The following is a 25,768-nucleotide window of genomic DNA, read 5'->3' as shown; positions in this document are numbered from 1 at the left end:
TCCAGAACAGAACAGCACAGCTGCTCTGGAACAGCACCTTCAGGGCCTGGGGACACGCTGGGCCACAAGGGCCGTGGCAATCAGAAGTGAAGGTTCTGTTTATTGATGCTTTGCCTGCCCACAGCAGAGGCACAGCAAACGCTGCATTCAGGGGGAGCATGCCCAGCCTGCAGTGCCCAGCTCTGTGCCCCTGGCACAGCCAGGGCCAGCCCTGCCCCACTTGCACTCCTCTCTTCCCTCGGGATGAGCCATGGAGAAGGTCAGAGCGACACTCGGGGCAGGAGCACGCTGTGGGCAGGGCTGGGAAAGGGCTGAGCACAGGTGGAGAAGAGCATCGAGAGCAGAGCCAGGCCTGTCCTGGCATTCCTGGCACCATCCCCTGCCCGGGGCAGCTGTGCCCACAGGGGATGGTGCTCCCCTGAGAGAGGAGCAGGGGGGCTGCTGCAGGACCCTGTGTGCCCCGGCCTGCCCATGCCATGTGTGCCCACTGCCAGGGCTCAGCTGGGCACTGCCAGGGCTCAGGGCTCCTGTGGGATCAGGCAGGGCTCAGGCTGGGCACTGCCAGGGCTCAGGGCTCCAGTGGATCAGGCAGGGCACAGCTGGGCAATGCCAGGGTACGGGCTGGGCACTGCCAGGGCTCAGGGCTCCTGTGGATCAGGCAGGGCACAGCTGGGCACTGCCACGGGACTCAGCTCCTGCCTCACATCCGATTCGCCTTCCAGGACAGGTAGCAGTTCCAGACGATGGCAACACACTGGACAACAGCCAGCCTGGGCACAGAGGGGACACAGGGGACAGGGTCTGCAGCTGCCAGCTCAGGGGGCAGGGACTGGGCACCAGGGCCACAACCCTACCTGTGCTGCAGAGGTACAAAGTAGAAGTTGGCAATTTGCACGGGTGGCCAGATCTGGGCAGAGAAGGGGAGAGGTGAGGAGCCCTGCCAGGGTTCCCGTCCCACACCCAGCCCTGCCTGGCACTCAGGGTGCCCCACAGAGCCCACGGCAGCCCCACGGGACAGGGACAGGGACAGGGGCAGGGACGTGCCAGCACTCACACAGTAATTGGTCACCAGGGCATCCATGTAGTCCTGGAAGAGAAAGGAGGTGTGAGCACTCAGAGTGCCCCATCCCTGCCACTGGTGCCCAGCTCCGCTGCTGGGCACGGAGCCCCTGCAGCCCTGGCCATGCCCTCCACAGCCCTGAGCGTGACCAGAGCCATCCCCCCCGAGAGCCCTTTGTGCCACAGCCAGGGCACACGGCTTGTCCCCCAGGGTGGGCTGTGAGCCCCCTCCCAGCTCAGTGCTCCCCAGGCCCCTCCTGGGCAGCAGAGATGGAGCAGGGCACTGAGCTGGGCACTGCCTGGGAGCCCAGGGTGCTGCGGTGTCCTGGTGCCACAGCCCTGTCCCTGGGCAGCCACAGCCGTGTCCCAGCCGTGTCCCAGCGCTGTCCCAGGACAACAGGATGAGCCCCGGGCAGCCTGGCCGTGACTCAGCCGGCAGGGCAGGCTCCTGGAGGCGCTGGCAGCAGCCCAGCTGGGGTGATGGATGCTCTGCTGACGCTTCCTCTGCGTGGGGACAGGCGGATGCGGCCCCAGCCAGGGCTGAGGGTGCTGCCAGCGCTGCTCCAGCCCAGCCAGCACCCCCGTCCTGGCCAGGGATCCCAGGGCCACAGCCTGCACCAACCACCAGCCACAGCAGGATGCCCTGGGGAAGGCAAGGCAAGATCCAAGGCATCAGCTGGTCAGGATGAGCAGGGAAGATGGATGGAGTGTTCATGGAGTGCTCATGCATGTCAAGATCCATGGCATGAGCTGGTCAGGATCAGCAGGGCAAGATGGATGGAGCGCTCAGAGCGCTGCCTGTGCCCATGATCTGTTCATGTGTGCCCTCAGGGAGCTCAGAGCACCCCATGCCCTGGCTGTGGCTTGCACAGAGCCTGAGGAAAGCAGAGCTGATGTGATCCTGCCCCGCGATCTGTCTCCTGCACTCTGGGGCAGGATGAGGGGCACATGCTGGCAGTCCAGGCGCATCCAATGCAGAGGAATGAACCCAGGCAGAGCTCCAGCCAGGCTGGGCCGTTCACAGGCAGCCCCAGTGAGAGAGGCTGGTGTGGCTGTCCTGGCAGCCACACGACCACCCCACGGTGCCTCATCCTGTGGCAGGTGGGCACCCACTCCCCAGTGACTCACCCTGCACACGCTGACTCAGTGTCCACACCGCTTTCCAGCAATTACCGTTAATGGGGAGTCATCTCGGTAATTGCTCCGGAGCCCCAGCCAGAGCAGGGCTGGACAGCACGCCCGTGGCACCCGTGTCTGGCCCAGGTGGGACCCAGCACTCGCCCACAGGACACCCGTGCCAGAGGAACTGGCCCTGGCACCAGCACTTGGACTGGCAGCACTGGGCACCCACCACCCCAGGGCCGTGGGTCCCATGCCTGGGCACGGACACAAACGGGGGCAGCCAGCAGGGCCAGCCCAGGAGGAGCTGCCAGGGCCCCACAGTGCCCAGGGCAGCAGCAGCAGCTGCACTCACCTGCTGGATCTTGGCCCAGTTCTCCTGCAGTGAGAGCCCGTTGGTGGCCCCTGTGACAGCCAGGAAGCAGCCAAGGAAGCACGGAGCGAAGCCCCCCTGCCAGAGAGGAGCCCGGGCCCATGAATGAGGAGCTTGTGGTGCTTGGAGCCAGGCTGGCCACGGGCAGCCTCTGAGAAAATGCCCACCCAGCCCTCCATGGCACTGGGCTGGGCCCAGCTCAGGCACTGGGCTCCCAGAGCAGGCTGGACACCTGGCACAGGTCTGTCCTGTGCCCACTGCCCAGCCCCACACAGCACCCTCGCCATGTCACACCAACCTGGTCCAGGATCACCTTCTTCACAGCCACAACTTTTGTGTTCCCTGGGACGAGCCAGTCCAGGATCCTGTACCAGCTGCCCACAACAGGGCCCTGCAGGAGCCAGGGGGTGAGGAGCAGCCTCTGTCCTCAGGGGTCAGGGCTGGGGCCTCCAGGGCTGGTTACATGGCCCTGCTCCAGCTCTGGACCACAAAGCAAGCTCATCCTATGCTGCTCCTGCTCCATGGAACTGGCCCTGGAGGTGGCACCAGGATGGCCCAACTCACAGCCCACCACCACAGTCCCACCCTGTTGAAGGAGCCCTCCCATGCCATGATCCCATGCCATAACCCCACCCCATCCATCCCCACTCACCACAAAGCAGAAGCCAATGCCCATCATTTTCAGGGTGCGGGGGCACTGGTGCCCGTGCAGCCCCTGCTGCTCCACCAGCTGCTGTGCAATCACATCCCCAGCTCCCATCAGGGCCCCTGCAACCAGCACGGCCCACTCAGGCAGGCCAGGCCCCCGTGTGCCCCCTGCCCAGGCTGCCTGAGCCTGCTCAGCCCTGGTGGGGCTGTCCCAGCTGCAGCTCCATGGCCTAACCAAACCCCATGGCACAGGAGTCCCACCCTGCCAAGTGCCTCAGGGCTCTCACCGCAGCATCTCTGCTCAAAACCGTGTCCAGCTGCACCTGGACATGGGGCTGACCCATCAGCCAGGCTCCACGGTGCTCTCAGAGCAGAGCCTGCCCAGCTGCTGCCCATGTTCTCCACCGCAGCCTCTCCCTGGGCACCGGGCAGGCTCTGCCCACTGCGATCCCTCTCTGCAGACCCAGGCAGGCTCTGCCCACTGCGATCCCCTCCCTGCCCGTGTCCCCCGCCCCACCAGCCGGGCTGGGCAGAGTGTGTGCTCCCCGCTGCCCCAGCCCCTCGCCACAGCCGGCAGCTGGCACAGCTCCTGGCCCCGTTCCTGATCAGTGTCCTGGTGGGGCGCTGCCCGGCTGGGGCTCTGGCAGCTCCTGCTCCATCCCACACCCCTGACCCCTTCGACGCAACTCAGCTGGCCCGGTGCTGCCCCTGCAGCTGCTCCCCGGCCCCGGCGGCTCCTGCTCCCTCTCCCCACTCCCCCGGGACGGTTCCCTGGCAGGTCTCCAGTCCCGCTGCCGCTCTGCTCCGTCCTCGGGAGCCCTGGGCCCAGCAAACCCTCGGTCTGAGGGGTGCAGCCCCAGCCTGACAGCCCCAGGGTTGTGGTACCAGCCCTGCTCCAGGGACTTGGTCAGCAGTTCCTCACGGACAAGGGCCCAGCTCCTTGTCCCCACACCATGCCAGGTGGTCCCTGAAGCTCACCGGCAGTGCCAGCCCGGGCTCTGCAGCCCCACAGAGCACCACTGCTGCTTCACAGGCTCCATGTCCCAGCCCCGACCAGCCCCAGGATCTGGGGGTCTGTCCCCCGCACCCCCCATGACGGCAGAGCAGCCCCTCCAGCTCCGGGGCCACAACGGCACCGGGCAGGGGATGGAGGCAGGCATGGGACTCCAGGCCAGCACAGCCAGAGCACCGGTGGTTGCACGGCAGCACTCCCGGGAGCTGCATTCCCTGGAGCTGCACTGCCTGGAGCTGCATTCCTTGGAGCAGCACTGCCTGGAGCTGCATTCCTTGGAGCAGCACTGCCTGACTGCATCCCTGGAGCTGCACTGCTGGAGCAGCACTCCCGGGAGCTGCATTCCCTGGAGCTGCACTGCCTGGAGCTGCATTCCTTGGAGCAGCACTGCCTGGAGCTGCACTGCCTGGAGCTGCATTCCCTGGAGCTGCATTCCCTGGAGCTGCACTGCCTGGAGCTGCATTCCCCAGAGCTGCACTGCCCGGAGCTGCATTCCTTGGAGCAGCACTGTCTGGAGCTGCATTCCATGGAGCTGCACTGCCTGGAGCTGCATTCCATGGAGCTGCACTGCCTGGAGCTGCATTCCCTGGAGCTGCACTGCCTGGAGCTGCATTCCCTGGAGCTGCATTCCCCAGAGCTGCACTGCCTGGAGCTGCATTCCATGGAGCTGCACTCCCAGGAGCAGGGGCACAGCACTCATGGAGACCACAGCAGGCACTGCTGTTACTCATCCAGCGCCGAAGGCTCCGGGTACAGTGCCCACAAGTGATTGAGGCTGTGGGGAGGGACGGAGTTGTCTGTGCATCCCTTCCTGGGGCTGGGGATGCAGCCAGATCCAGCCCTCTGCAAAGACTTTGGCAGCAGTGCCTGCCCAGGGTGCCACCAGCACTGCCCAAGCACAGCTCCTGTGGGGCTGGAGCCTTCATCCCAGCCTCACTCCGTGCCTAGGGTGCCACCAGCACTGCCCAAGCACAGCTCCTGTGGGGCTGGAGCCTTCATCCCAGCCTAACCCCATGCCCAGGGTGCCAAGCCGACCCCCAGGTCGATGTTCTTGTGACCAGAGGACTCTGAACGGGGCCCAGACCTAAGTAGGGCACCTCCATCTCCTTGGCCCTGGCAGTGCCCTGGCAGGAGCAGGGCGGGCACTGCTCTCCACAGGCAGGGGACAGCAGGTCACGGCTGCAGGCACGTGCTGCTGCTGCCCACTGTGTGCAGGCCCTGCTGGCAGCCTGGCCCAGGCCCAGCATGCAGGAGGCAGAGCCCTGCTGACCCCCAGCCCTGGGACAGCAGCGTGGCCAGCAAGGGTGCCCGGGCACAGAGGGCATGGCCAGCTGCCAGCAGCGCCCTGGCCTGGCCCCAGCTGGCAGCACGGGGGTCCCTGGGAGCAGCAGGACAAGGCAGGAGGCTGGGATGGAGCTGGCACAGGGCATGGATAGCTGCACGGACACTGCACAGGCAGCAGGTGAGGGGCTGAGCCTGGCCGTGGTGGGGATCACCTGTGGGAGCTCCCAGGAGAGCAGGAGCGAGGGGAGCAGGGGTGAGGGGAGCAGGAGAGGGAGAGCTGGAGCAAGGAGAGCAGGAGTGAGGAGAGCAGGAGCGAGGGGAGCAGGAGCGAGGGGAGCAGGAGAGGGAGAGCTGGAGGAAGGAGAGCAGGAGAGAGGAGAGCAGGAGGAAGGAGAGCAGGAGCGAGGGGAGCAGGAGTGAGGGGAGCAGGAGCGAGGGGAGCAGGAGAGGGAGAGCTGGAGGAAGGAGAGCAGGAGCGAGGGGAGCAGGAGCGAGGGGAGCAGGAGCGAGGGGAGCAGGAGCGAGGGGAGCAGGAGTGAGGGGAGCAGGAGTGAGGGGAGCAGGAGGAAGGGGAGCAGGAGTGAGGGGAGCAGGAGAGGGAGAGCTGAAGGAAGGAGAGCAGGAGCGAGGGGAGCAGGAGCGAGGGGAGCAGGAGCGTCCCTGCCCTCCTGGCTGGAGCAGGGAGAGCCGAGCAGGCAGAGCCCAGCCCGAGGCTGGTGCAGCCATGTCCAGCAGCAGCCCAGCACGCACAGAGGCCGTGCCCAGCCCTGCAGGCTGGCAGAGCCCTAGGCAGGGCTGTGCCACAGCTCCCAGTGAAGCAGCAGCAGGCAGAGCACAGCCGAGGCCGGAGCCAGGCCGGCAGGGGAGGCGAGGGCAGGGCCAGCCCCTCCCAGCTCTGCCCCGGCCTCTCGCCAAGCACAGCGGGCCGTGCTGCCAGCAATCGGCTCCGTGACAGCCGATAAAAATAACAGCAGGAACAGCTAAGCGGCCTGGCAGCGCCCCAGGCATGGGGGGCACCGTGCCACCCCCCTGCTGCCATCAGGGCTGAGAGCCAGGGGCTGCACAGGGAGGGGAGCCCCCAGCTCAGGATGGGCACCCCAGAGCCCCCAGCTCAGCAGGGCACCCCAGAGCCCCCTCTCCAGCTCAGCAGGGCACCCCCAGTTCAGCAGGGGCAGGGCAGGGGTGACAGGGGGGGCAGCAAGGAGCACGCAGGGACCCCCAGCTCCCACCCACCCACAGCACAGCCCCTGCTCAGCCCCCAGGGCACACGGAACAAGCAGGACACGCTCTCCCCCCACCCAGGCTCAGCCTCAGGTGCGCCGGGGAGAGGGAGCAGAGCAGGGACAGAGCTGCCTGGCGCCCCAGGGCTACAAATCCTTGGAGCAGCAGAGCCACGAGGGGCAGATTCCTGGCACCCCACAGCTCTGCAAGCAGCAGCAGCGTTAGGGACATTCAATGGCCTGTGCAGAGCCCTCTCCTCAGCAGCAGCAGCAGCAGCAGCAGCTCTGTGCCTTCACTGCTGAGTGCTGGCAAGCACAAAGAGCTGAGCCCTTGTGACTGCCCAGGGCTGCAGCTCAGCATCCATCCCTCCAGGTAAGGGAGGCCTGGGACAGTTCCTCCGGGTCTGGGGGTGAGTGTCCCCCTGGGACAGTGTCCCCCCAGGTCTGGGTGTGAGGGCTGCGCCTCCTGACAGTCCCCACGAGCACTCTGGCTCCAGCACAGAGCCCTGACAGAGCTGTCTTGAGTCTGAAGCTCCAGCACAGAGCCCTGACAGAGCTGTCCTGAGCTGGAAGCTCCAGCACAGAGCCCTGGCACAGATCTCCAGAGCCAGCAGTGGGCCACGGCCCTTCCCTGGTGTGACACACAGGGTCCCTGCTGAGCCCGGGCCATGGCAGCACCTCCTCTCCCTAAGACAGACCCCTGAGGCACTGAAGACCCCCTGCCTCCTGCACCATGACGGTGCCTGCACAGCAGGGCGAGGGGTGTGTGCCAGGGCAGGCTGTGGCTGTGGCAAGGAGGGGCAGCCAGGAGGGGCATGAGTGGGGCAGGGGCTGTGTGCCCAGGGCAGGGCAGGGGCTGTGTGCCAGGAGCGGGGCAGGGCAGGGGCTGTGTGCCAGGGCAGGGGCTGTGTGCCCAGGGCAGGGCAGGGGCTGTGTGCGGGGCAGGGGCTGTGTGCCAGGAGCAGGGCAGGACAGGGGCTGTGTGTTGGGGCAGGGCAGGGGCTGTGTGCGGGGCAGGCGGTACCGGGAGCCGGGTACCGGCAGTGTTCCGGAGGGCTGTGTGCCAGGGCAGGGGCTGTGTGCCGGGGCAGGCTGTACCGGGAGCCGGGTACCGGCAGTGTTCCCGGGGGCTGTGTGCCAGGGCAGGGCAGGGGTTGTGTGCCGGGGCCGGCTGTACCGGGAGCCGGGTACCGGCAGTGTTCCGGAGGGCTGTGTGCCAGGGCAGGGGCTGTGTGCCGCGGCAGGCGGTACCGGGAGCCGGGTACCGGCAGTGTTCCGGGGGGCTGTGTGCCAGGGCAGGGCAGGGGCTGTGTGCCGGGGCCGGCTGTACCGGGAGCCGGGTACCGGCAGTGTTCCGGGGGCGGGGTATGGGCAATGCTCCCGGGCAGTCTGTGCCCCGGGGCAGGGGCAGTGTTCCGGCGCAGGCTGTGTGCCGGGGCAGGGCAGGGGCTATGTGCCGGGAGGGCGGTACGGGCAGTGTTCCGGGGGTCCGTGTGCTGGGCCGGGGGTCTGAGGGCGCGGGGGCCGGGCCCGTCCCTTACCGGCCGTGAGCGCCTGCGCCGCCCCGGGCCGCCGCGCCAGCAGCCGCCCGCAGCCCCTCCAGAGCGCCGCCATGGCCCCGCGTGTCGCGGCGCGGTGACGCGTGTCGCGGCGCGATGCCGTGTCGCGACCCAGGGCGTTTATTGGTCAGTAGCGGCCCAGCACCGTGGCCAGCAGCGCCATCCGCATGTACATGCCGTTCTCCGCCTGCCGGAAGTACGCGGCGCGCGGGTCCGAGTCCACCTCCACGCTGCGGAAACGCGGCATCAGCGTGCGCCGCCCCGGGCCCCCGAGAAACCCGGCCCTGGCCCCCGAGCCAGGCCCGGGACCCCCGAACGAGCCCGCCCGCCCCGAGGTTCCTGAGCAAACCCTCCCGGGGTCCCCGAGCCCGCCCGCCCCGGGGCCTCTGGCACCCCCCTGGGACTCTCAAGACCCCCCAGACCCACGCGAATGTCCTGACACCCCCCGGACCCGGCAGCCACTGCTCAACGAGGGTTGGCTCCCCCAAGCCCAACAAGTGCAGCCCCCGCGGCTCCGAGCTCTCCCCAGCCCTGCCCGGCACACCGCAGTCCTCCCAGCCCTGATCCCCGGTGCCTTCCCAGACACCCTCAGCACACCGCAGCTCCCATGGCCCTGCCAGTGTCCCAGCGACCCCACTACCCCAGTGACACCGGTGCCCCAGCAGCACCACTGCCCCAGGGACCCCAGTGCCCTCCCACAGCCCCCATGCCCTGTGCACACCCCTTCTGCCCTGTATATTTCATTACCTGTTCTCCCAGACACCCCCTCCACACCTCCCCTGGCCCCCAGCACCCTCCCCAGCCCCGTTGCCCCCTCCCCACCTGATCTCGTTGACACGGGGCAGGGGGTGCATCACCACCATCCTCTCCTTGGCCCGGGTCATGATGTGGGGTGTGAGGATGAACTTCCCGAAGCACTGAGGGAACAGACAGGACCCTGAGCAGGGCAGGGGAGTGCCCAGGCCCCCCGAGGGCAGCAGGAGCCAGGCTCCCCTCACTCACAGCCTCGTAGTCCTCGGCCCGCTGGAAGCGCTCCTTCTGGATGCGGGTCACGTACAGCACGTCTGTGTCCGGCAGCGCCTCCTCGATGCTCCCGAACTCCTCCTGCACGGCACCGTGAGGTTGGGGGGGACACAGGGCTGGAATGTGTGGGGGGCCACCCCCCGGCGTGCCCCTCACCTGCTGGATGCCCCTGGAGGCCACGAAGCTGGTGATGTCGGCGGGCATGCGGAGCTCGGGCGGGGTGACGTAGCGCAGGTGCACGCGGTACAGCGTGAGCAGGCGCGCCAGGGAGTGCACCGTGCGCCCGTGCTTCAGGTCCCCCACCATGGTGATCTGGGGACAGCGGTCAGCCCGGCCTGCCCGGGGCCCCCTGAGCCCCCGGCCGTGGCTCTGCCCCCCAGCTCACCGTCATGCCATTGACCGTGCCCAGCTCCTCGCGGATGGTGAAGATGTCCAGCAGTGCCTGCGTGGGGTGCTCGCCCACGCCGTCCCCCGCGTTGATCACCGGCTTGCGGCAGTGCCTGGCGGCCAGCTGGGCAAGGCAGGGCAGGTGAGGGCAGGCAGGACACAATTCCCATGGCCCCAGGGCAGGGGAGCCCAGCCCGGCTCAGCCCTCGGGGCAGTCCCCGGTGCCCCCAGAGCAGGAGGCAGCTGCCCTGAGCCTCTCACCTCGACAGCGCCGGGCTGGGGGTGCCGCAGCACCAGCACATCAGCGTAGCAGCACATGGTCTGCACAGAGTCAGCCAGCGACTCGCCCTTCTGCACCGAGGAGGTGGCCTCGCAGAAGGACAGCACGGAGCCCCCCAGCCGGCTCATGGCTGCCGCGAAGGAGCTGCTGGTCCGTGTGCTCACCTCGTAGAACATGCTGGCCATCACCTTCCCCTGCAGGGCCGGGCTGTCAGCTCGGGGAGCCCTGGCACCCCGCCCGACATGGGGGTCCCTTGGGGTGCACGGGGTTCCCTCGGAGTGGAAGGGATCCCCGGCACCCGAGGAGTCCCATGCACCCCGAGGGAGCCCTCGGAGTGCATGGGGCTCCCTCGGAGTGCATGGGACTCCTCGGGGTGCCGGGGGATCCCTTGGGGTGCATGGGACTCCTCGGGGTTCCCAGGGCTCCCTCGGGGTGCACGGGGCTCCCTTGGGATACATGGGACTCCTCGGGGTGCACAGGACTCCCTCAGGGTGCACGGGGCTCCCTTGGGGTGCATGGGACTCTTTGGGGTGCATGGGACAGGGCCCCCTTGGGATACATGGGGCTCCTCGGGGTGCCCGGAGCCCCCTTGGGGTGCATGGGGCTCCTCGGGGTGCCCAGGGCACAGGTGGGTGCTCCGGGCACAGCTCACCTTGAGGATGTCCAGGCTGCGCTCCTTCTGCACCAGCATGCGCAGGGTGTGTGCCACGTTGAACAGGTGGGACAGCTGCGGGCACAGGCGGCACCCGGGGCTCAGCGGGGGCACAGGAGGCACCACAGCCCCCAGAGCCCCCTGCCCGCCCGGCCGGGCACCTGCTCCTTGGAGAACTGCCGCACAGAGAGCACGTGCTGCCCGACCAGGGGGTGCAGCAGCGGCGAGGTCTGGAAGTGGGGGGCGCGCTGGGGGGACGTCTGGCGCGGGACAGGGCCCAGCGGGTGGAAGTGGCTGTCCTGGATCGCTGCCGAATCTGTGGCACCGAGAGCAGCCAGTCAGCCCACGGGGGTGCCCCGAGGGGCCCAGCCACCAGGCACAGAGCCTGCATCCCCACTGTGGGCCCCTGCTGCACTCACCTGGTTCCGCTGCCTTCCTGCCGCCCTTCTCTCGAGTGTCCTCAGCTGGGTGGGAGAGGGGAGCAGGGGTGTTAGGGATGTGGCACCCCAGGCCCTGCTCCTGTCCCAGCGTGCCGCCAGTGTGGCACAGCCCTGCGGGCACGTGGCAACACCAGGTGAAACCAAGATGGGCGTGACGCCAGGGTGATGGTGACCCAGAGACAGGCAGTCCGAGCCCCACGCTGTGCTGTGACCCTCTCCCTGCTCGCCCCGCAGCTCCCAGCTGGCCACCCCCAGGTCACACTGGCAGTGAGGGTCCCCGAGGTGCCACGCAGGCTGGGGCGGGAGGGAGCGGGCGGCACGGCCGTGCCCTGTCCTACAGCACCCAGCCCTGGTGCTGGGTGCCACAAGGGGCCCTCGGGGGGCATGCAGGCAGCCCGGGGCCTGCAGGGCACCTGGGGGAGGGGATGCACTCATGGGCTGCACGTGATGCCAGCACTGAGCCCCCCGACATTACCGGTGCCTCGGGCGCCCGGGCGGTGCGCGGCTCCCAGCCTCCGGAACGCTGAACGGGACACAAGGGCTGGCGTCAGCGGGGCGCCCAGCCACGGTCCCACCCGGCCCCGGAGCGCGCCCGCCGCCCGCCCAGCCCGTACCTGGCAGCTCGGGGTCCGAGGCTCGGTGGATGCGGGGCGGGAGGTGGAAGCGCGTGTCCCCCGCGGGGCCGGGCCGGCGCGGGCTGGGCGCCCGTCCACGCAGCGCGTCCCCAGCCACGGGCCGGGACTGCTCGGGGGGCTGCAACAGAGACCAGAATGGAGCACAGAGGGACCCCTGCCAGATCTGTGCACCCCGGTACCTTCACAGTCTCAGCATGTCACCAGCCACAGGCCGGGACTGCTCAGGGGGCTGCAACAGAGACCAGGCTGGAGCCAGGGCATGAGGGACCCCCCTGCTAGAGCTGTGCACCCCGGTACCTTCACAGTCTCCTTGGTGGGGGCCACATGTGGCAGCAGTGCAGCTCCTGCAGTCCACTTCCTCACATCCTGTCCATAGCCAGGGGGCACCAGCACCTGCAGCCACGGCAGGGATGGGAGTAGGGAAATGGGGTCAGCACTGGGAGACCCCCTCTGTGATGGGGGCACCCTCAGTACAGGAAGGAAAGGAGCCAGGACCTTACCTGCCCATCGATGTAGGCAACCTCCCCACGCAGGACCACCCTGCGCACCGTGCCCTTGACCTGCATGCCCTCAAAGGGGGTCCAACGGGCCTTGGAGAACACTGTGCTGCTGGGGATGATCCACTCCTGCTCCAGGTCCACCTGCCAGGACAGCGGGTCAGAGGCAGAAGGGTGGGGGCTGCACCTGGGGCGGGAGGGCAAGGACACACCTCCACATAGGTGTCCTCCTGAGCAGGCAGCCCAAAGATCTTGCGAGGGTTCTCATAGAGGCGCTGCACGATGTCCTCCACGCTGAGCCTCCCCTCAGAGACGGCCGTCAGCAGCAGAGGCAGCATGGTCTCCAGGCCAGGGTACCCAGGGGGCGGCTCCGGCCCCTGCTTCTCCTCCAGCGTGTGAGGAGCTGCAGGACGGGGCTGCTCACCGGGGCTGTCCCCACTGCTTTCCCCACGGCCACCACCCCTGGGCACTAACCGTGGTCAGTGGCAAAGCAGTCGATGATGTCCATGTTCTCCCAGAGCGCCTGCACGTCCTGGCGGGTGCCCAGCTCGGGCCGCACGGCCGCACGGCCCTTCCCCAGGCGGCCCAGGTCGTCCTGGCTCAGGAACAGGTGGTGCGGGGCCACCTCGCACGTCACCGGCACCCCTCTCTGCTTGGCCGCCTTGATGAGCAGGATCTGGGGCAGCCCGGGTTAGTGGGTGCTCTGCTGTGATTTCAGGGTTTACCCCAGAACCCGGGTTCCTCCCATGATCATTCCCTCCCAGGTGTGTCAGTCCCCTCTCCTTTCCCCTCCCAGCGCTGTCTGTCAGTCCCGCCATTCCAGAAGGGCCTCGAGTGATTGGCAGATCCAAAGGATGCCCTCTACCCCTGGGGGGCACTGGCCTATCCAGGTGTCCTTTGTCCCTTTGTCCCTCCTGTCCCTGCTTGGTGGCTCCCTACCCCCTCCCTGCCCTCTCCCTGGGGTTCAAAGGAGCAGCAACCACAGGCTCAGGGAGTTCTGTTGGAGCTGGTGCTGCATTCAGAGGCCTGTGGGCCAGAATAAAGCTCTGCATCCAAACCCTCCATCAGAACCGACTCCTTTCCTTCACCATCGCCTTAAAGCTTCTCCACAGAGGGGAACCTGAGGAGCAGTCCCTGTTATGGGGGGAAGCTCCATCCCAGCACCGCCAGAGCTCCTGCAGGCCTGGACTTGTTCCCACGGGCCCAGTGCAGCACCCGGGCAGCCCAAAGTGTCTGTGGGGTGAAACACCACCCACCCAGCTGGCCAAAAGTGTCTGTGGGGTGAAACACCACACACCCAGCTGGCCAAGGTGTCTGTGGGGTGAAACACCACACAACCCACAGCCAAAGTGTGTGTGGGGTGAAACACCACAAGCCACAGCCAAGTGTCTGTGGGGTGAAACACCACACACCCGCTGCCAAAGGTGTCTGTGGGGTGAAACACCACACACCCACAGCCCAAAGTGTCTGTGGGGTGAAACACCACACACCCAGGCAGCCAAAAGTGTCTGTGGGGTGAAACACCACACACCCAGCCAGCCAAAAGTGTCTGTGGGGTGAAACACCACACACCCAGCCAGCCCAAAGTGTCTGTGGGGTGAAACACCACACACCCAGCTGGCCAAAAGTGTCTGTGGGGTGAAACACCACAGTGCCACTATTTGGTCCAAGTGCAGAGCCAGACAAGCCAAGGCTCGTCCCATCTGGCAATATTGGTAATATTCCAATAGGTGGGGAACCCAGAGGGCCCCGTGCTCCATCCCTGGAGCCCAGAGCTCGCCCTGCTCACCTCCTCCCTGCGGGCCACGTGGCAGATGTGGACGGGGCGCTGGTACAGCTGGGCCACCATCAGCACGGCGGCCACCGTCTGCCGCTCGGCGTGCGCCACGATGGGCAGGTGCCGCGGCCACTGCTCCAGGTGCTGGGGGCACAGAGCTGGTGGGCACCGGGGCCAGGAGCCACCTGCCCGTGCCAGCCCCTGCCAGCCCCGGCCACCCTGCTCACCTCCATCCACAGCGACACGTCGTCCATCCGCAGGCTGGAGAAGGTGTCGTTCAGGTACATCTTGAGCCCGGCGGCTGCCCCAGCCAGGGGGCCCAGAGTGCCAGCGTTGTCCACGGAAGCCCCCAGGAAGAGAGCAAAATCACAGCGGGCCCCAGCCTCAGCCAGCTGCACGACAAGAGGCAGTGGGTGCTGCGGTGGGACCAGTCCTGCCACCAGCAACGAGCCCGCTGTGGACAGCGAGCCCACCATGGATGTGAGCCCACCATGGATGTGAGCCCACCATGGACAGTGAGCCCACCATGGATGTGAGCCCACTGTGGACAGTGAGCCCACCATGGGCAGTGAGCCCACCATGGGCAGTGAGCCCACCATGGATGTGAGCCCACCACGGATGTGAGCCCACCATGGATGTGAGCCCACCATGGACAGTGAGCCCACCATGGGCAGTGAGCCCACCATGGGCAGTGAGCCCACCATGGATGTGAGCCCACCATGGATGTGAGCCCACTGTGGACAGTGAGCCCACCATGGGCAGTGAGCCCACCATGGGCAGTGAGCCCACCATGGATGTGAGCCCACCATGGATGTGAGCCCACCATGGCTCTTACAGGAGGGGATGGGAGCACCAGGCTGGCAGCAGCTCCTCACCTTCTGTGCCAAGGCGAAAGAGGTGGCATCGGTGACAGCAGGGCTGGTGTTGGGCATGGCACACACCATGGTGACACCCCCGGCCAGGGCAGCTGCTGTGCCTGATGCAAAGTCCTCCTTGTGGGTGCCACCCGGCTCACGGAGGTGCACGTGGACATCGATCAGGCCTGGGGAGTGTCAGTGTCAGCACTGGCAGCTGCTGGCCACAGGGACACGAGGGACAAGGCCATCCCCCCAGTGCAGCATGGAAACATCTCTGCAGCACCTCCAGATGTGCCCAGCCTGGCTACCAGCACTGTGCCCATTCTTGTGCTGTGCCCTGGGGCCACTGAACACCCACCTGGCAGACGGATGAGCTTCTGGGAGGTCATGCAGTCCACGTGCATCTTCATTGGGGGCGCTGCCCCAATCTGGCCCAGTGCCTGCAGAAAGAGCAGCCGTGAGGCAGGAGCAGGGGCAGGGGCCAGGGGATGATGCCTGTCTAGGTGCCCCCCAAAACCAACCCCTGCACAGCGGCACCCACACACAGAGCCTGCCCCACAGCACCCACAGCAGAGCTTCTGCAGCCCTGCTCTGCTCCCTTTGCTCGCACCCGCGGTCCCCAGGCGCCCCAGCCCACCTCGACGAAGAGCTTTGTGCACTTGATGTCGATGATGAGGGGCACGGAGTAGTCGACGGCCAGGCGCCGGGTGCGGTAGCCCTTGGTGACGAAGGAGGAGAGGCGGCGGCCGCCCGAGTTGCGCATGGACAGGTTAATGACCATCTCAAAGTGGTTCTCGGCCAGGTAGTCCAGGATGCTGCGCTGGCTCTCCCGGGCACCGGCCTCGCTGCTGTCAGCCTCCTCGAAGTGCCAGTCCACGGCCTTCACCTGTGGGCAGTGACCCCGTCAGGGCCCTGCAGCGCCCCGGCAGTGACCGGCCCCGCAGGGAGGCCCCAGCCCTGACCTTGATGCCGTGCTCGGTGTAGAAGTCGGCGGTGCCAAGGCTGGCATAGAGGTTGTAGCCGAGGCTCTCCAGCGTCCGCACCGTGGGCAGCAGCTCGCTCTTGTTCTGGAACCAAGCGGGGCTGGTCAGAGGGCACAGAGGGACCCCCGGCCTCGCAGCAGCCTGACCCCACGCACCTTGTAGCTGCCGATGGTCAGCAGAATGTTCTTCTTGGGGATCTTGAAGCCGGTGCTGAGCATGGCCTTCAGGTACGCCTCGCAGCGGTTCTCCCCGAAGCAGGCAACCTCGCCCGTGCTCGTCATCTCCACACCCAGCACCACGTCAGCGCCCGCCAGGCGAGAGAAGGAGAACTGGGGCACCTGAGGGCAAGGGGATGCTCAGGGGCTGCCCGGCCCTGCACCCCAGCCCGGCCCCACAGCCCCCACTCACCTTGACACCAACGATGCCCGTGCCCGTCATCAGCCCCACGGGCTCCACATCCTCACCCATGATCACCTGGCTGGCCAGAGCCACCAAGTCCACGCCCAGGGTCTTGGAGACGAAGGGGAAGGAGCGGGAGACACGAACATTGCACTCTATCACCTTCAGCTGGTCGTCCTGGAGAGAGGGGACAGGATGAGGCAGGGCTGGGGGTGTGGGCTGCTCTCCCCTGGCCGTGCAGTCCCAGTCCCAGGCACCTTGGCGATGAGCTGCAGGTTGAAGGGCCCTGTGACCTGCAGCTCCTGCCCAATGGCGTGCACAATGGCCTTGATGCGCTCCAGCGTCTTGGGGGTGATGTCCTGGGGGGGTGTCACCAGCGTGGCATCCCCCGAGTGCACCCCAGCGTTCTCCACGTGCTCCGAGATGGCGATGGCCACCACCACGCCGTCACAGGCCACCGCGTCCACGTCGATCTCCTGTGAGCAGAGCACGGTCACAGCCTGTCCCTGGGCTGGGGGCTGGGGCTTTCAGGGGGCACCCCAGGGCTGGAGCAGCCTCCTGCACGGACCTTGGCCTCCTGGATGAACTTGGAAATGACAACAGGCTGCTCCTTGGACACAGCCACAGCGTTGCTCAGGAACTTCTCCAGGTCGCTGTCCGAGTAGGCCACGTTCATGGCAGCCCCGCTCAGCACGTAGGAGGGGCGCACGACACACGGGTAGCCCACCTTGCAGCAGAAGTGCTTGGCTGACTGTGGACAGAAGGAACTCAGCACACACACACACACACACAGCCACCCTGGGGCAGCCCTGTCCTGTTCGCTGGGCCCACCTCCATGTTGGAGAGCTCCTTCCAGAGGGGCTGGCTGATGCCGATGGAGTCCAGCAGGCGGGAGAACTTGAAGCGGTTCTCGGCGGAGTCGATGGCCTCCGGGGAGGTGCCCAGGATGCGGCACTGCTGCCGGTGCAGGGCCATGGCGATGTTGTTGGGCAGCTGCCCGCCCATGGACAGGATCACACCCTCAGGGTTCTCCAGCTCGTAGATGTCCATCACCACCTGCAGCACGGTGTGGGGCAGGGGCAGGGCTGGGACGGAGCCATGGCAGCCCCCACCCAGCCCCGCAGCTGGCAGGCCCCAGCCCCTCACCTCAAAGGAAATCTCATCGAAGTAGAGGCGATCACACATGTCATAATCGGTGCTCACTGTCTCAGGGTTGTAGTTCACCATGATTGTCTTGAAGCCCATCTATTGGGGGTGGGACAAGGTGAGCCCAGAGCCCCAACTCTACCCAGCCTCATCCTTGGAGCAGGGACACCCACCCCTCACTCCATGGGGTGGAGGTGGGACAAGGTGAGCGCAGAGCCCCCAGCCCGTAACCAACCCTCACCCTCAGAGCAGGGACACCCACCCCTCACTCCACAAGGTGGAGGTGGCACAAGGTGAGCGCAGAGCCCCAACCTACCCGGTCTCCACTCTTGGAGTCAGGACACCCACCTCACACCTGGGGTGGAGGTGGGACAAGCTGAGCACAGCCGCACCAGCCCGTAAAGAACCTCATGCACCCTCAGGAGCAGGGTGACACCAACTGTCCTGACCCATATGGGGAGGTGGGACAAGGTGAGCCCAGAGCCCCACCCTACCCAGCCTCACCTCTGAGCAGGACACCCAGCCCTCACTCCCATAGGGTGGAGGTGGACAAGGTGAGCGCAGAGCCCCAGCCCTACCCAGCCTCACCTCTGAGCAGGACACCCACCCTCACTCCATGGGTGGGGGTGGGACAAGGTGAGCGCAGAGCCCCCAGCCCGTACCCAGCCTCATCCTCTGAGCAGGGACACCCACCCCTCACTCCACAAGGTGGAGGTGGCACAAGGTGAGCCCAGAGCCCCAACTCTACCCAGCCTCACCCTCGGAGCAGGGACACCCACCCCTCACTCCACAAGGTGGAGGTGGCACAAGGTGAGCGCAGAGCCCCAACACTACCCAGCCTCATCCTCGGAGCAGGGACACCCACCCCTCACTCCATGGGGTGGAGGTGGCACCAGGTGAGCGCAGAGCCCCAACACTACCCAGCCTCATCCTCGGAGCAGGAACACCCACCCCTCCCTGCACAGGGAGCTGGGGCCCGCCTGACCTTGCGGAGCTCCTGGATGCAGCCCACAGCACACCAGTCAAACTCCACGCTGCTGCCGATGCGGTAGACGCCGGAGCCGATGACCATGACGTGGGGCTCACGGAAGGCCAGGTCGTGCTCAGAGCCGTTGTAGGTCAGGTACAGGTAGTTGGTTTGGGCTGGCCACTCCGCGGCCACGGTGTCGATCTGCTTCACCACCGGCAGGATCTTCAGGTCGCGCCGCATCTTCCGCACGGCCAGCTCGGTGCTGCACAGAGCGGGGTGAGCGCCGGGAGCCGGGCAGGGAGCAGAGCAGGGCCGTCCCCTCCCCGCCTCACCTGAGCACGGCCAGGGCCACCTGCTTGTCGGAGAAGCCGAGCTGCTTGGCGCGCTGGAGCACGGCGGGCGGCATGGTGCCCTGCTGGCCGCGGTAGGACTCCAGCAGCACCGCGTGGTCCGTGATGTTCTTCATCTTGTGCAGGAACCAGCGGTCAATCTTGGTCAGCTCATAGAGACGCTCGATGCAGTAGCCGGCCCGCAGCGCCGCCGCCAGCACGAAGATCCGCTTGTCCGTTGGCGTCTCCAGCTCCTGCCAGGCCAAGGGGTGAGGGTGGCCGAGGGATGCAGGTGGGCACCTCTGCCCCCAGAATGGCACAGCCAGCACCAGCGCTCACCATGTCTGAGACCGGCTTCACCGTGTGATCAAAGCCCACGCAGTTCTCGTCCACCATCCTCAGAGCCTTCTGGAATGCCTCCTCAAAGTTCCTCCCAATGGCCATGACCTCCCCTGCAGAAGGTGGGGTGAGCAGGCGGGTCCCGTGCCCGCCACGTGCCCAGCAGTGCCGTCCCTCTGTGCTCACCCACGCTCTTCATGGAGCTGCCGATCTTGGTGCTGACACGCACGAACTTGCTGAGGTCCCAGCGCGGGATCTTCACCACGCAGTAGTCCAGGCTGGGCTCAAAGCTGGCCGTGGTGGAGTTGGTGACGGAGTTCCTGAGGAGGTGACGGGGTCAGCGGCTGGGGCCGTCCCACCAGGGCAGCACCCTGTCCCACACTGGTGGTACCTCACCTGAGCAGGGGCAGGGGGATGCCCAAGGCCAGTTTGGCAGCCACATAAGCCAGTGGATAGCCAGTGGCCTTGCTGGCCAGGGCCGAGCTGCGGGACAGCCGCGCGTTCACCTCGATGATGTAGTACTGTGGGCAGCAGGCGGGCAGGGTCAGGGGGGCCATGGAACAGGCCAAGACAGGGACACGGTGACACGGCCAGGCCCACAGTGTCCCAGGGATGCTGCAGCACGGGGCCTGCTGTGGCACAGCCTCGTGGGACAGCTGGGGCAGGAGCCAGATCCCCCAGGCTGGGGATTGGCAGAATCCCCACAGGGGGCTGCAAGTACCTGCTCTGACTCGGGGTTGAGGGCAAACTGGATGTTGCACTCGCCCACGATGCCCAGGTGCTGCACCACCTTGATGGCTGTGCGCCTCAGCATGAAGTACTCGGTGTCATTGAGGGTCTGGCTGGGTGCCACCACGATGGACTCGCCCGTGTGGATCCCCAGCGGGTCCAGGTTCTCCATGTTGCACACCTGGCAGCAGAGGGGTCACTGCTCCACGTGCTGTCCGTGGTGCGTTCCTCCCAGTTCCCAGCACATCCTCCCCTGCCCAGTCAGGACTGGAATACACGGGGTGGGCATCCCGGCATAGGGTGCAGGGCTCTGTTCACAGGGTGCAGCTCCCAGTGGCACACAGCAGCTGTGCCAGCCCCACCAGAGGCACTGGGGAGCCCTCCCTGGGGACAAGGAGCAGCACGAGCCCCCATCCCCTGCCCCACATCCATCCCCCTGCAGCAGCCCAGGGCCTCCTCCATCCCGTACCGTGATGCAGTTGTTGTAGGCATCCCGCACCACCTCGTACTCAATCTCCTTCCAGCCCTTCAGGGACTTGTCCACCAGCACCTGGGAGGTGTGGGTGAAGGCCTGGCTCACCAGAGCCACCAGCTCCTCCCTGTTGTTGGCGAAGCCAGAGCCCAGCCCTCCCAGGGCATAGGCAGAGCGCACCAGCACCGGGTACCCCAAGCGCTCAGCTGCTGCCTGTGCCTGCAGGGAGCAAAGGGGTCAGGAAGAGAAGGGCAGGAACAGGAAGGGTCAGGAACAGCAGGGACAGGACCCTACCCCATAGCCCCCAGACCTGCTCCAGGGAGGCAGCAGCCTCGCTGGGCGCCACGTGCTCCCCGATCTCCTCCATCTTCTCCACGAAGACCTTGCGATCCTCCGTCATCTCAATGGAGGCCACGGGGGTGCCCAGCACCCGCACGCGGTACCGCTCCAGGACGCCCGCCTTGGTCAGCTCCACGCCGCAGTTGAGGGCTGTCTGTCCCCCGAAGGTCAGCAGCACCCCATCGGGCCGCTCGTTCCGGATCACCTGGGGCACGGCGAGGGGGACAGAGGCCACGGTGGGTCCTGTGCTTTCCAGCTGCCTCCTCACCTGTGCTGCCCCCCAGGTGCCTTCCAACCCCACCCAGCCCCACTGCACCAGGCTCTGGGCCATGCCCCAGCCCAGCCCCACTCTGATCCCCCAGCTCTGCCACCCCTGCATTCCCAAATCGCCCTCTCCCAGCCAGCATCCCGGTGCTCACCTGGGTGACGTACTCCGGGGTGATGGGCAGGAAGTACACCTTGTCTGCCAGTCCCTTGGAGGTCTGCACGGTGGCGATGTTGGGGTTGATCAGCACCGTCTGGATGTTCTCCTCCTTCAGCGCTTTGATGGCCTCATGGGGAGCAGAGGGGTCACTGCTGGTGGCCCTGGGCCCCTGAGGCCACTACCACCCCCCTGCCCTGGGACTGGCACTCACCTGTGACCCCGAGTAATCGAACTCGCCTGCCTGCCCGATGGAAAGGCCCCCGGAGCCCAGGATCAGCACCTTGCGGGGCCGGGCTGCCTCCGAGTCCCCTGTTGGTGCCTTGCTGTAGGTCAGCCACTCCTGCAGGCGCTCCCGCACTGTGGGGGGGATGTGGCACGCTGGGGACAGGGCTGGGGACACGCACGGCCCCGTCCTGCAGCCCTCGGCCCAGGGTCCCGGCTGCCCCTCACCCTCACACCCACCTGTGCGGGCGCCGCCCTGCCCGTCCCGCAGGTCCCGTGCCGCCTCCACGAAGACATCAAAGAGACCCTCCAGGTCCGTGGGGCCGGCGCAGTGCTCGGGGTGGAACTGGACACTGTGGAGAGGGTCAGGCAGGGCACACCCCACGCCCCACAGCCCCACAGCCCCCCAGCCCCACAGCCCCAGGCCCACCTGAAGAAGGGCTTGCTCTGGTGCACCAGGCCCTCGTTGGAGGCGTCGTTGGCGTTGGTGAAGAGCGGCAGCCAGCCGGGCGGGAGGCTGCCCGCCTGCACCGCAAAGCCGTGGTTCTGCGCCGTGATGAAGCAGCGCCGCGAGTCCTCGTGCACGCACGGCTGGTTGTGCCCGCGGTTCCCGTACCTGGCAGGGTATGCAGCTGTGACATTCTCTGAAAAATCCTTTCCTTAGGGTTTCTGCTCCTGAGGAGCTGAGAGGCCTCAGGAACAACACGTAAACAATGGTTATCTGCTGCTGTGGGATGCAACAGGTGCATCTGGTCTCATGCGGTTGTTTCTAATTAATGTCCAATCACAGCCCAGCTGTCTGGACTGTCTTGGTCAGACACAAACCTTTGTGATCATTCTTTTTCTATTCTTAGCTAGCCTTCTGATGAAATCCTTTCTTCTATTCTTTTAGTATAGTTTTAATATAATATATATCATAAAATAATAAATCAAGCCTTCTGAAACCCGAAGTCAGATTCTCTTCCCTCATCCTGGGACCCCTGTGAACACCATCACAAAGGCACACACACAGCTGTCAGCCAGCCCCACAGCCAGAAGCCCTGCGCCAGCTCTGGACCCACACTTGTTGCAGTTGGTTTGGGGGTCCCCAAGCTGTGTGTTCGCTGGTAGCAGCAGGCAGGCAAAGACTCCACACGGCTTCTGAGGGTGCTCATTAGATGAGGATGCTAATTATTGGGGGTCCCAGCCCCGGGAGCAGCATGGTTTCTGAGGGAGAAGGGGGAGAGAGGGAGAGCCTGGGGGAAAAGGGCCAAGAGAGGGAAAGGCCAAGAGAGATCCTGGTCCCTCCAGCACAGCCCAACAGGAAGATTCAAAGTGGGCACGGAATAAGATTTGGGCCAATGGGGTTACAGATCCATGATACTGCAGGGGAGGATCACAGGCTTGGAATAAACCGTACATTTTCGAGGGATGAGACAGAGCAAACCATTTAACTAAAATGTACCACCACACCCACTCACTTCATCTTGTAGGTCGAGGCACCGAGGGCCAGGGCGAGCAGCTGGTGGCCCAGGCAGATGCCAAAGATGGGCTTGGGCTGGGGCGCATCCAGCAGCTGGCGTAGGCTGGACACTGTCTCCTGGCAGAGCTGTGGGTCCCCAGGGCCATTGCTGATGAACAGCCCGTCAAAGGCTGTGTCCAGAGAGCAGCAGGGTCAGAGCGGGGCCCCCAGCCCCTCAGCATTACAGAGGGGCTCCCAAGGTGCCCACAGGCTCACTGCAGGCACTCCTGGCAGAGCAGCACCCTGAGCCTGTGGCTCCCCAGACACCCAGCAGGGTTACAGCCAAGGTGTTCTGAGCCCACAGCACCATTCAGGTGCCAGCGAGGCCCTGCCAGTCCCCTGTGGTGCCCCAAGCCTCACCAATACCACAGCCCAGAGTCCCCCATGCCAACCACAGCAAGACTTCCCGAGCCCATGCCCTGCTCCTGAGGTGCCACACTGAGGGCCCGAGCCACCCAGGAATGATGGCACCAAGGCTCCCTAGCGCACAGCACTGAGCAGGACACAGGTGCCTGCTGTCCCCAGCACCAAACACGCAGACAGTGCCAGATCCCACTCCCCCCACCTGCCCTGTGGGACCCCAGCCTGTCCCCAGGCACTGCCACCTCACCTGCAGGGTCCAGCGGGTGGTCCCAGGGCACCACAGTGACGGCCGCTCCCCGCCGGCACAGGCAGCGGATCTGGTTGTTCTTCAGGCCGCAGTCGAGGGCGGTGACACGCAGGGAGCCGCCCGCGTTGAACACTCGCGGAGCCTGCGGGAGGGGAGCGATCAGCGGGGCCGCTGCTGGGGCAGCCCCACAGCCGGGGCTGCACAGCCCCTCCGCAGCCCCCGGCCCCGCTCGGAGCCCCGCACACCTTCAGCGACACCTCCCGCACCAGGTGCTCCGTGTTGGGGTCCTCAAAGGCGACGCTGCCCTCGGGGGTCCCGTCCGGCACCAGCTTCCCCAGCAGCGTGCCCTTCTCGCGGATCTTCTTGGTGAGCGCCCGGGTGTCCACCCCTGCGAGGGGCTGTGAGACACGGCCCCGCGGCCCCGGCCCGCCCCAGCAGCGCCATCGCCCCAAATCCCAACAGAGGCTCCAGCCCCAGGTGGGCAAAGCTCAACAGAGACGGGTCTGCTTTCAGAACGTGCTGACCCACAGCCCCCACCCCACCCTGCCGTCTCCCCAGTCCCACCTTCCAGCCCGGGGATGTTCTGCTCCTTCAGCCACTGGTCCAGGGACTGGGATGCGCTCCAGTGGCTCGGGGTCTCTGAGCACTCGCCCACCACCAGCGCGGCCACGTGGATCTTGCTGGACTCAAACCACTGCAGGGACAGAGGCAGAGGGTCACCAGCCCAGGAGAACCCCATGGAACACAGACCCCGTTCCCAGAGCGCAGGACCAGCCCTCCCACTGCTGGGCTGCACCTGCCTCCACCTTGCCCACACCTATGCAGCGAGGCTGAGCCTTAGTCCAGCCAAGTCCCTCTGGATCAGGGAGCTCAAGAATGGGTTGTTCAGGCTCCTACAGCAATGCTGGACTGCAGCACACTGCCCATATGGTCCATGCCATGGGAGCCCTCAGCTTGGCACAGCTGCAGCACAAACCAAGCCTGTGGGGAAGCACCACTGCCACCGACCACACCGGTATGTCCCGTGCCATGGGATCAGGGCACTGGCACCCACCCAGCACGGCCCAGGGAGGGCTGCTGACACGAGACCCCGCAGGGTGGGCGTGGGGAGGCCGGCGGGGCACGGCTGCAGCAGCGCTGGACTCTGCCCCAGCACGGACAGCGTGGAGGCCAAGGGGCTGGAGGGGGCTGGGGCCTGAGCAGCCCCTCTGGCACAGGGGCTCGAGATTCCCACCCTGCCACAGAGTCCTGATGAGGAAACACAGAGCCCGCACCCCACGGGCTGCCAGGGACACACAGGGACACACAGCCTGTCCCATGGGCTGAAATGGACACACAGGGACACACAGCCTGTCCCATGGGCTGCCAGGGACACACAGGGACACACAGCCTGTCCCATGGGCTGAAATGGACACACAGCCCGCACCCCACGGGCTGCCAGGGACAGGGACACAGCCCGCACCCCACACACGGCCCAGAGCACCCCACGGGCTGCCAGGGCACCCCGACCCCAGCGCTCGGGGCTCTCCCCTGCCCAGCCCCGGCCCTCCCCATGTCAGACCCCACTGCAGCCCTGCACGTCGGAGCCAAACTTCTCCGTGCCACCATGTGCCGCTCGCTGTGCCCTGGCACCGTCCCGCCCTGGCACCCGTGCCACCCTGCAGCGTCCCGTAGTGCCACCGCCACAGCGGCAGCGGGCGGGACGCGCAGCCCCGCTGCTCACCCTGCTGAGGCCGAAGGCGTCGGGCTCGTCGCGGGGCACGCCGTAGTTACCGACCAGCGGGTAGGTGAGCACCAGGATCTGCGCCTTGTACGAGGGGTCGGTCAGGGCCTCGGGGTACCCCACCATGCCGGTCTGGAACACTGCGGGGATGGGCACGGGGTGATGGGGGCACCGATCCCGGCCCCGCGCCCCGGACAGGCCCCACGGCGGGCCCCGAGAGGAGGGAGGCACCGGGCCCGGCCGGATCCGCTCCTTCCCGCTCCTTCCCGCTCCCGCGCCGCCCCACGGCATCCCGGCCCCCGGCCACACTCACCGACTTCCCCCGCGGCCGCGGCCCCGACGGCCCCGAAGGGGCGGCCGGGCAGCACCGAGCCGTCCTGCAGCACCAGCCGGGCCATGGCGCCGCCACGTGCGCTCCGCTCCGGGACTCCGCGGCGGCCACCGAGCAGGGAGAGCCCGCCCGGCTGCAGCGGCGGCGGGAGGATCCGGGGCGGGGCGGCAGCGGCACCGCCCCCGGGGCGGGACGGCGGCGGCACCTGGAGCACCGGCGATGGCGGGAAGCATCGAGCCAGGGCCTGACAGCCGGTTGGATGGGCACGGCTGGAGATGCTGGTACAGGCGAGCACCGGAGCTCCACCGGTATCACGGCAGGCACAAGGCTGGATAGGGAATTCGCGGTCCTGGACCGCAAGAACGACTCCCGAATAGAAAGGAGCGGGCAAGTAGAGCCGCGGATAACGTCTCATGCCATGTATTCATT

At 66.6% G+C, this 25,768-nt stretch overlaps 2 protein-coding genes across 5 annotated transcripts; both read right to left on the bottom strand.

Annotated features, from left to right (window-relative positions):
* Positions 1-21: 21 nt before the first annotated feature.
* Positions 22-8,414, bottom strand: MPV17 (mitochondrial inner membrane protein MPV17). Of its 3 annotated transcripts, XR_010439715.1 has the most exons (8): positions 8,257-8,414; positions 3,204-3,319; positions 2,850-2,942; positions 2,534-2,629; positions 1,055-1,087; positions 855-907; positions 589-770; positions 22-539 (listed from the first exon to the last, which is right to left on the bottom strand). XR_010439715.1 is itself a non-coding variant. In XM_064710035.1 (7 exons), exons 1-7 carry the CDS (start codon positions 8,327-8,329, stop codon positions 701-703), a joined length of 534 nt encoding a protein of 177 aa, XP_064566105.1. In that variant the 5' UTR covers positions 8,330-8,414; the 3' UTR covers positions 22-700. The 3 variants fall into 3 exon arrangements, 2 of the variants coding, with proteins under 2 accessions (XP_064566105.1, XP_064566106.1); XM_064710035.1 differs by having other exon boundaries at positions 22-770; XM_064710036.1 differs by lacking the exon at positions 8,257-8,414 and having other exon boundaries at positions 22-770; positions 1,057-1,087; positions 3,204-4,478.
* Positions 8,379-25,484, bottom strand: CAD (carbamoyl-phosphate synthetase 2, aspartate transcarbamylase, and dihydroorotase). 2 transcript variants are annotated; one of them, XM_064710032.1, is made up of 45 exons: positions 25,322-25,484; positions 25,009-25,148; positions 23,850-23,979; positions 23,531-23,673; positions 23,286-23,427; positions 22,635-22,806; positions 21,605-21,790; positions 21,415-21,527; positions 21,164-21,309; positions 20,948-21,079; positions 20,500-20,733; positions 20,187-20,408; positions 19,710-19,898; positions 19,385-19,509; positions 19,175-19,308; positions 18,989-19,101; positions 18,653-18,903; positions 18,336-18,582; positions 17,351-17,449; positions 17,036-17,260; positions 16,773-16,955; positions 16,462-16,680; positions 16,214-16,381; positions 15,961-16,143; positions 15,785-15,889; positions 15,460-15,708; positions 15,181-15,262; positions 14,841-15,007; positions 14,193-14,357; positions 13,978-14,109; positions 12,663-12,864; positions 12,401-12,591; positions 12,192-12,332; positions 11,989-12,084; positions 11,671-11,809; positions 11,532-11,579; positions 11,036-11,080; positions 10,778-10,932; positions 10,617-10,691; positions 9,946-10,158; positions 9,683-9,808; positions 9,454-9,609; positions 9,277-9,378; positions 9,097-9,191; positions 8,379-8,504 (listed from the first exon to the last, which is right to left on the bottom strand). In XM_064710032.1, exons 1-45 carry the CDS (start codon positions 25,404-25,406, stop codon positions 8,402-8,404), a joined length of 6,768 nt encoding a protein of 2,255 aa, XP_064566102.1. In that variant the 5' UTR covers positions 25,407-25,484; the 3' UTR covers positions 8,379-8,401. The 2 variants fall into 2 exon arrangements, with proteins under 2 accessions (XP_064566102.1, XP_064566103.1); XM_064710033.1 differs by lacking the exon at positions 11,532-11,579.
* Between the last annotated feature and the right edge of the window lie 284 nt (positions 25,485-25,768).

Source organism: Zonotrichia leucophrys, chromosome 3 (assembly GCF_028769735.1).
Source record: "Zonotrichia leucophrys gambelii isolate GWCS_2022_RI chromosome 3, RI_Zleu_2.0, whole genome shotgun sequence".
Classification (NCBI taxonomy): domain Eukaryota; kingdom Metazoa; phylum Chordata; class Aves; order Passeriformes; family Passerellidae; genus Zonotrichia; species Zonotrichia leucophrys.
This window is presented reverse-complemented; position numbering and strand designations above follow the sequence as displayed.

Coding starts and splice junctions, on each gene's coding strand:
- CAD (XM_064710032.1), bottom strand. CDS start 25,406: ATGGCCCGGCTGGTGCTGCAGGACGGCTCGGTGCTGCCCGGCCGCCCC. Junction 16,144..16,213: donor CGGGCATCGTTGGTGTCAAG/GTGAGTGGGGGC, acceptor CCTTGCCCTCAG/GTGCCCCAGTTCTCCTTCTC. Junction 12,592..12,662: donor CTGCTTTGCCACTGACCACG/GTTAGTGCCCAG, acceptor CCCGTCCTGCAG/CTCCTCACACGCTGGAGGAG.
- MPV17 (XM_064710035.1), bottom strand. CDS start 8,329: ATGGCGGCGCTCTGGAGGGGCTGCGGGCGGCTGCTGGCGCGGCGGCCC. Junction 2,630..2,849: donor AGAAGGTGATCCTGGACCAG/GTTGGTGTGACA, acceptor CCTCTCTGGCAG/GGGGGCTTCGCTCCGTGCTT. Junction 908..1,054: donor CCCTGGTGACCAATTACTGT/GTGAGTGCTGGC, acceptor TTCTCTGCCCAG/ATCTGGCCACCCGTGCAAAT.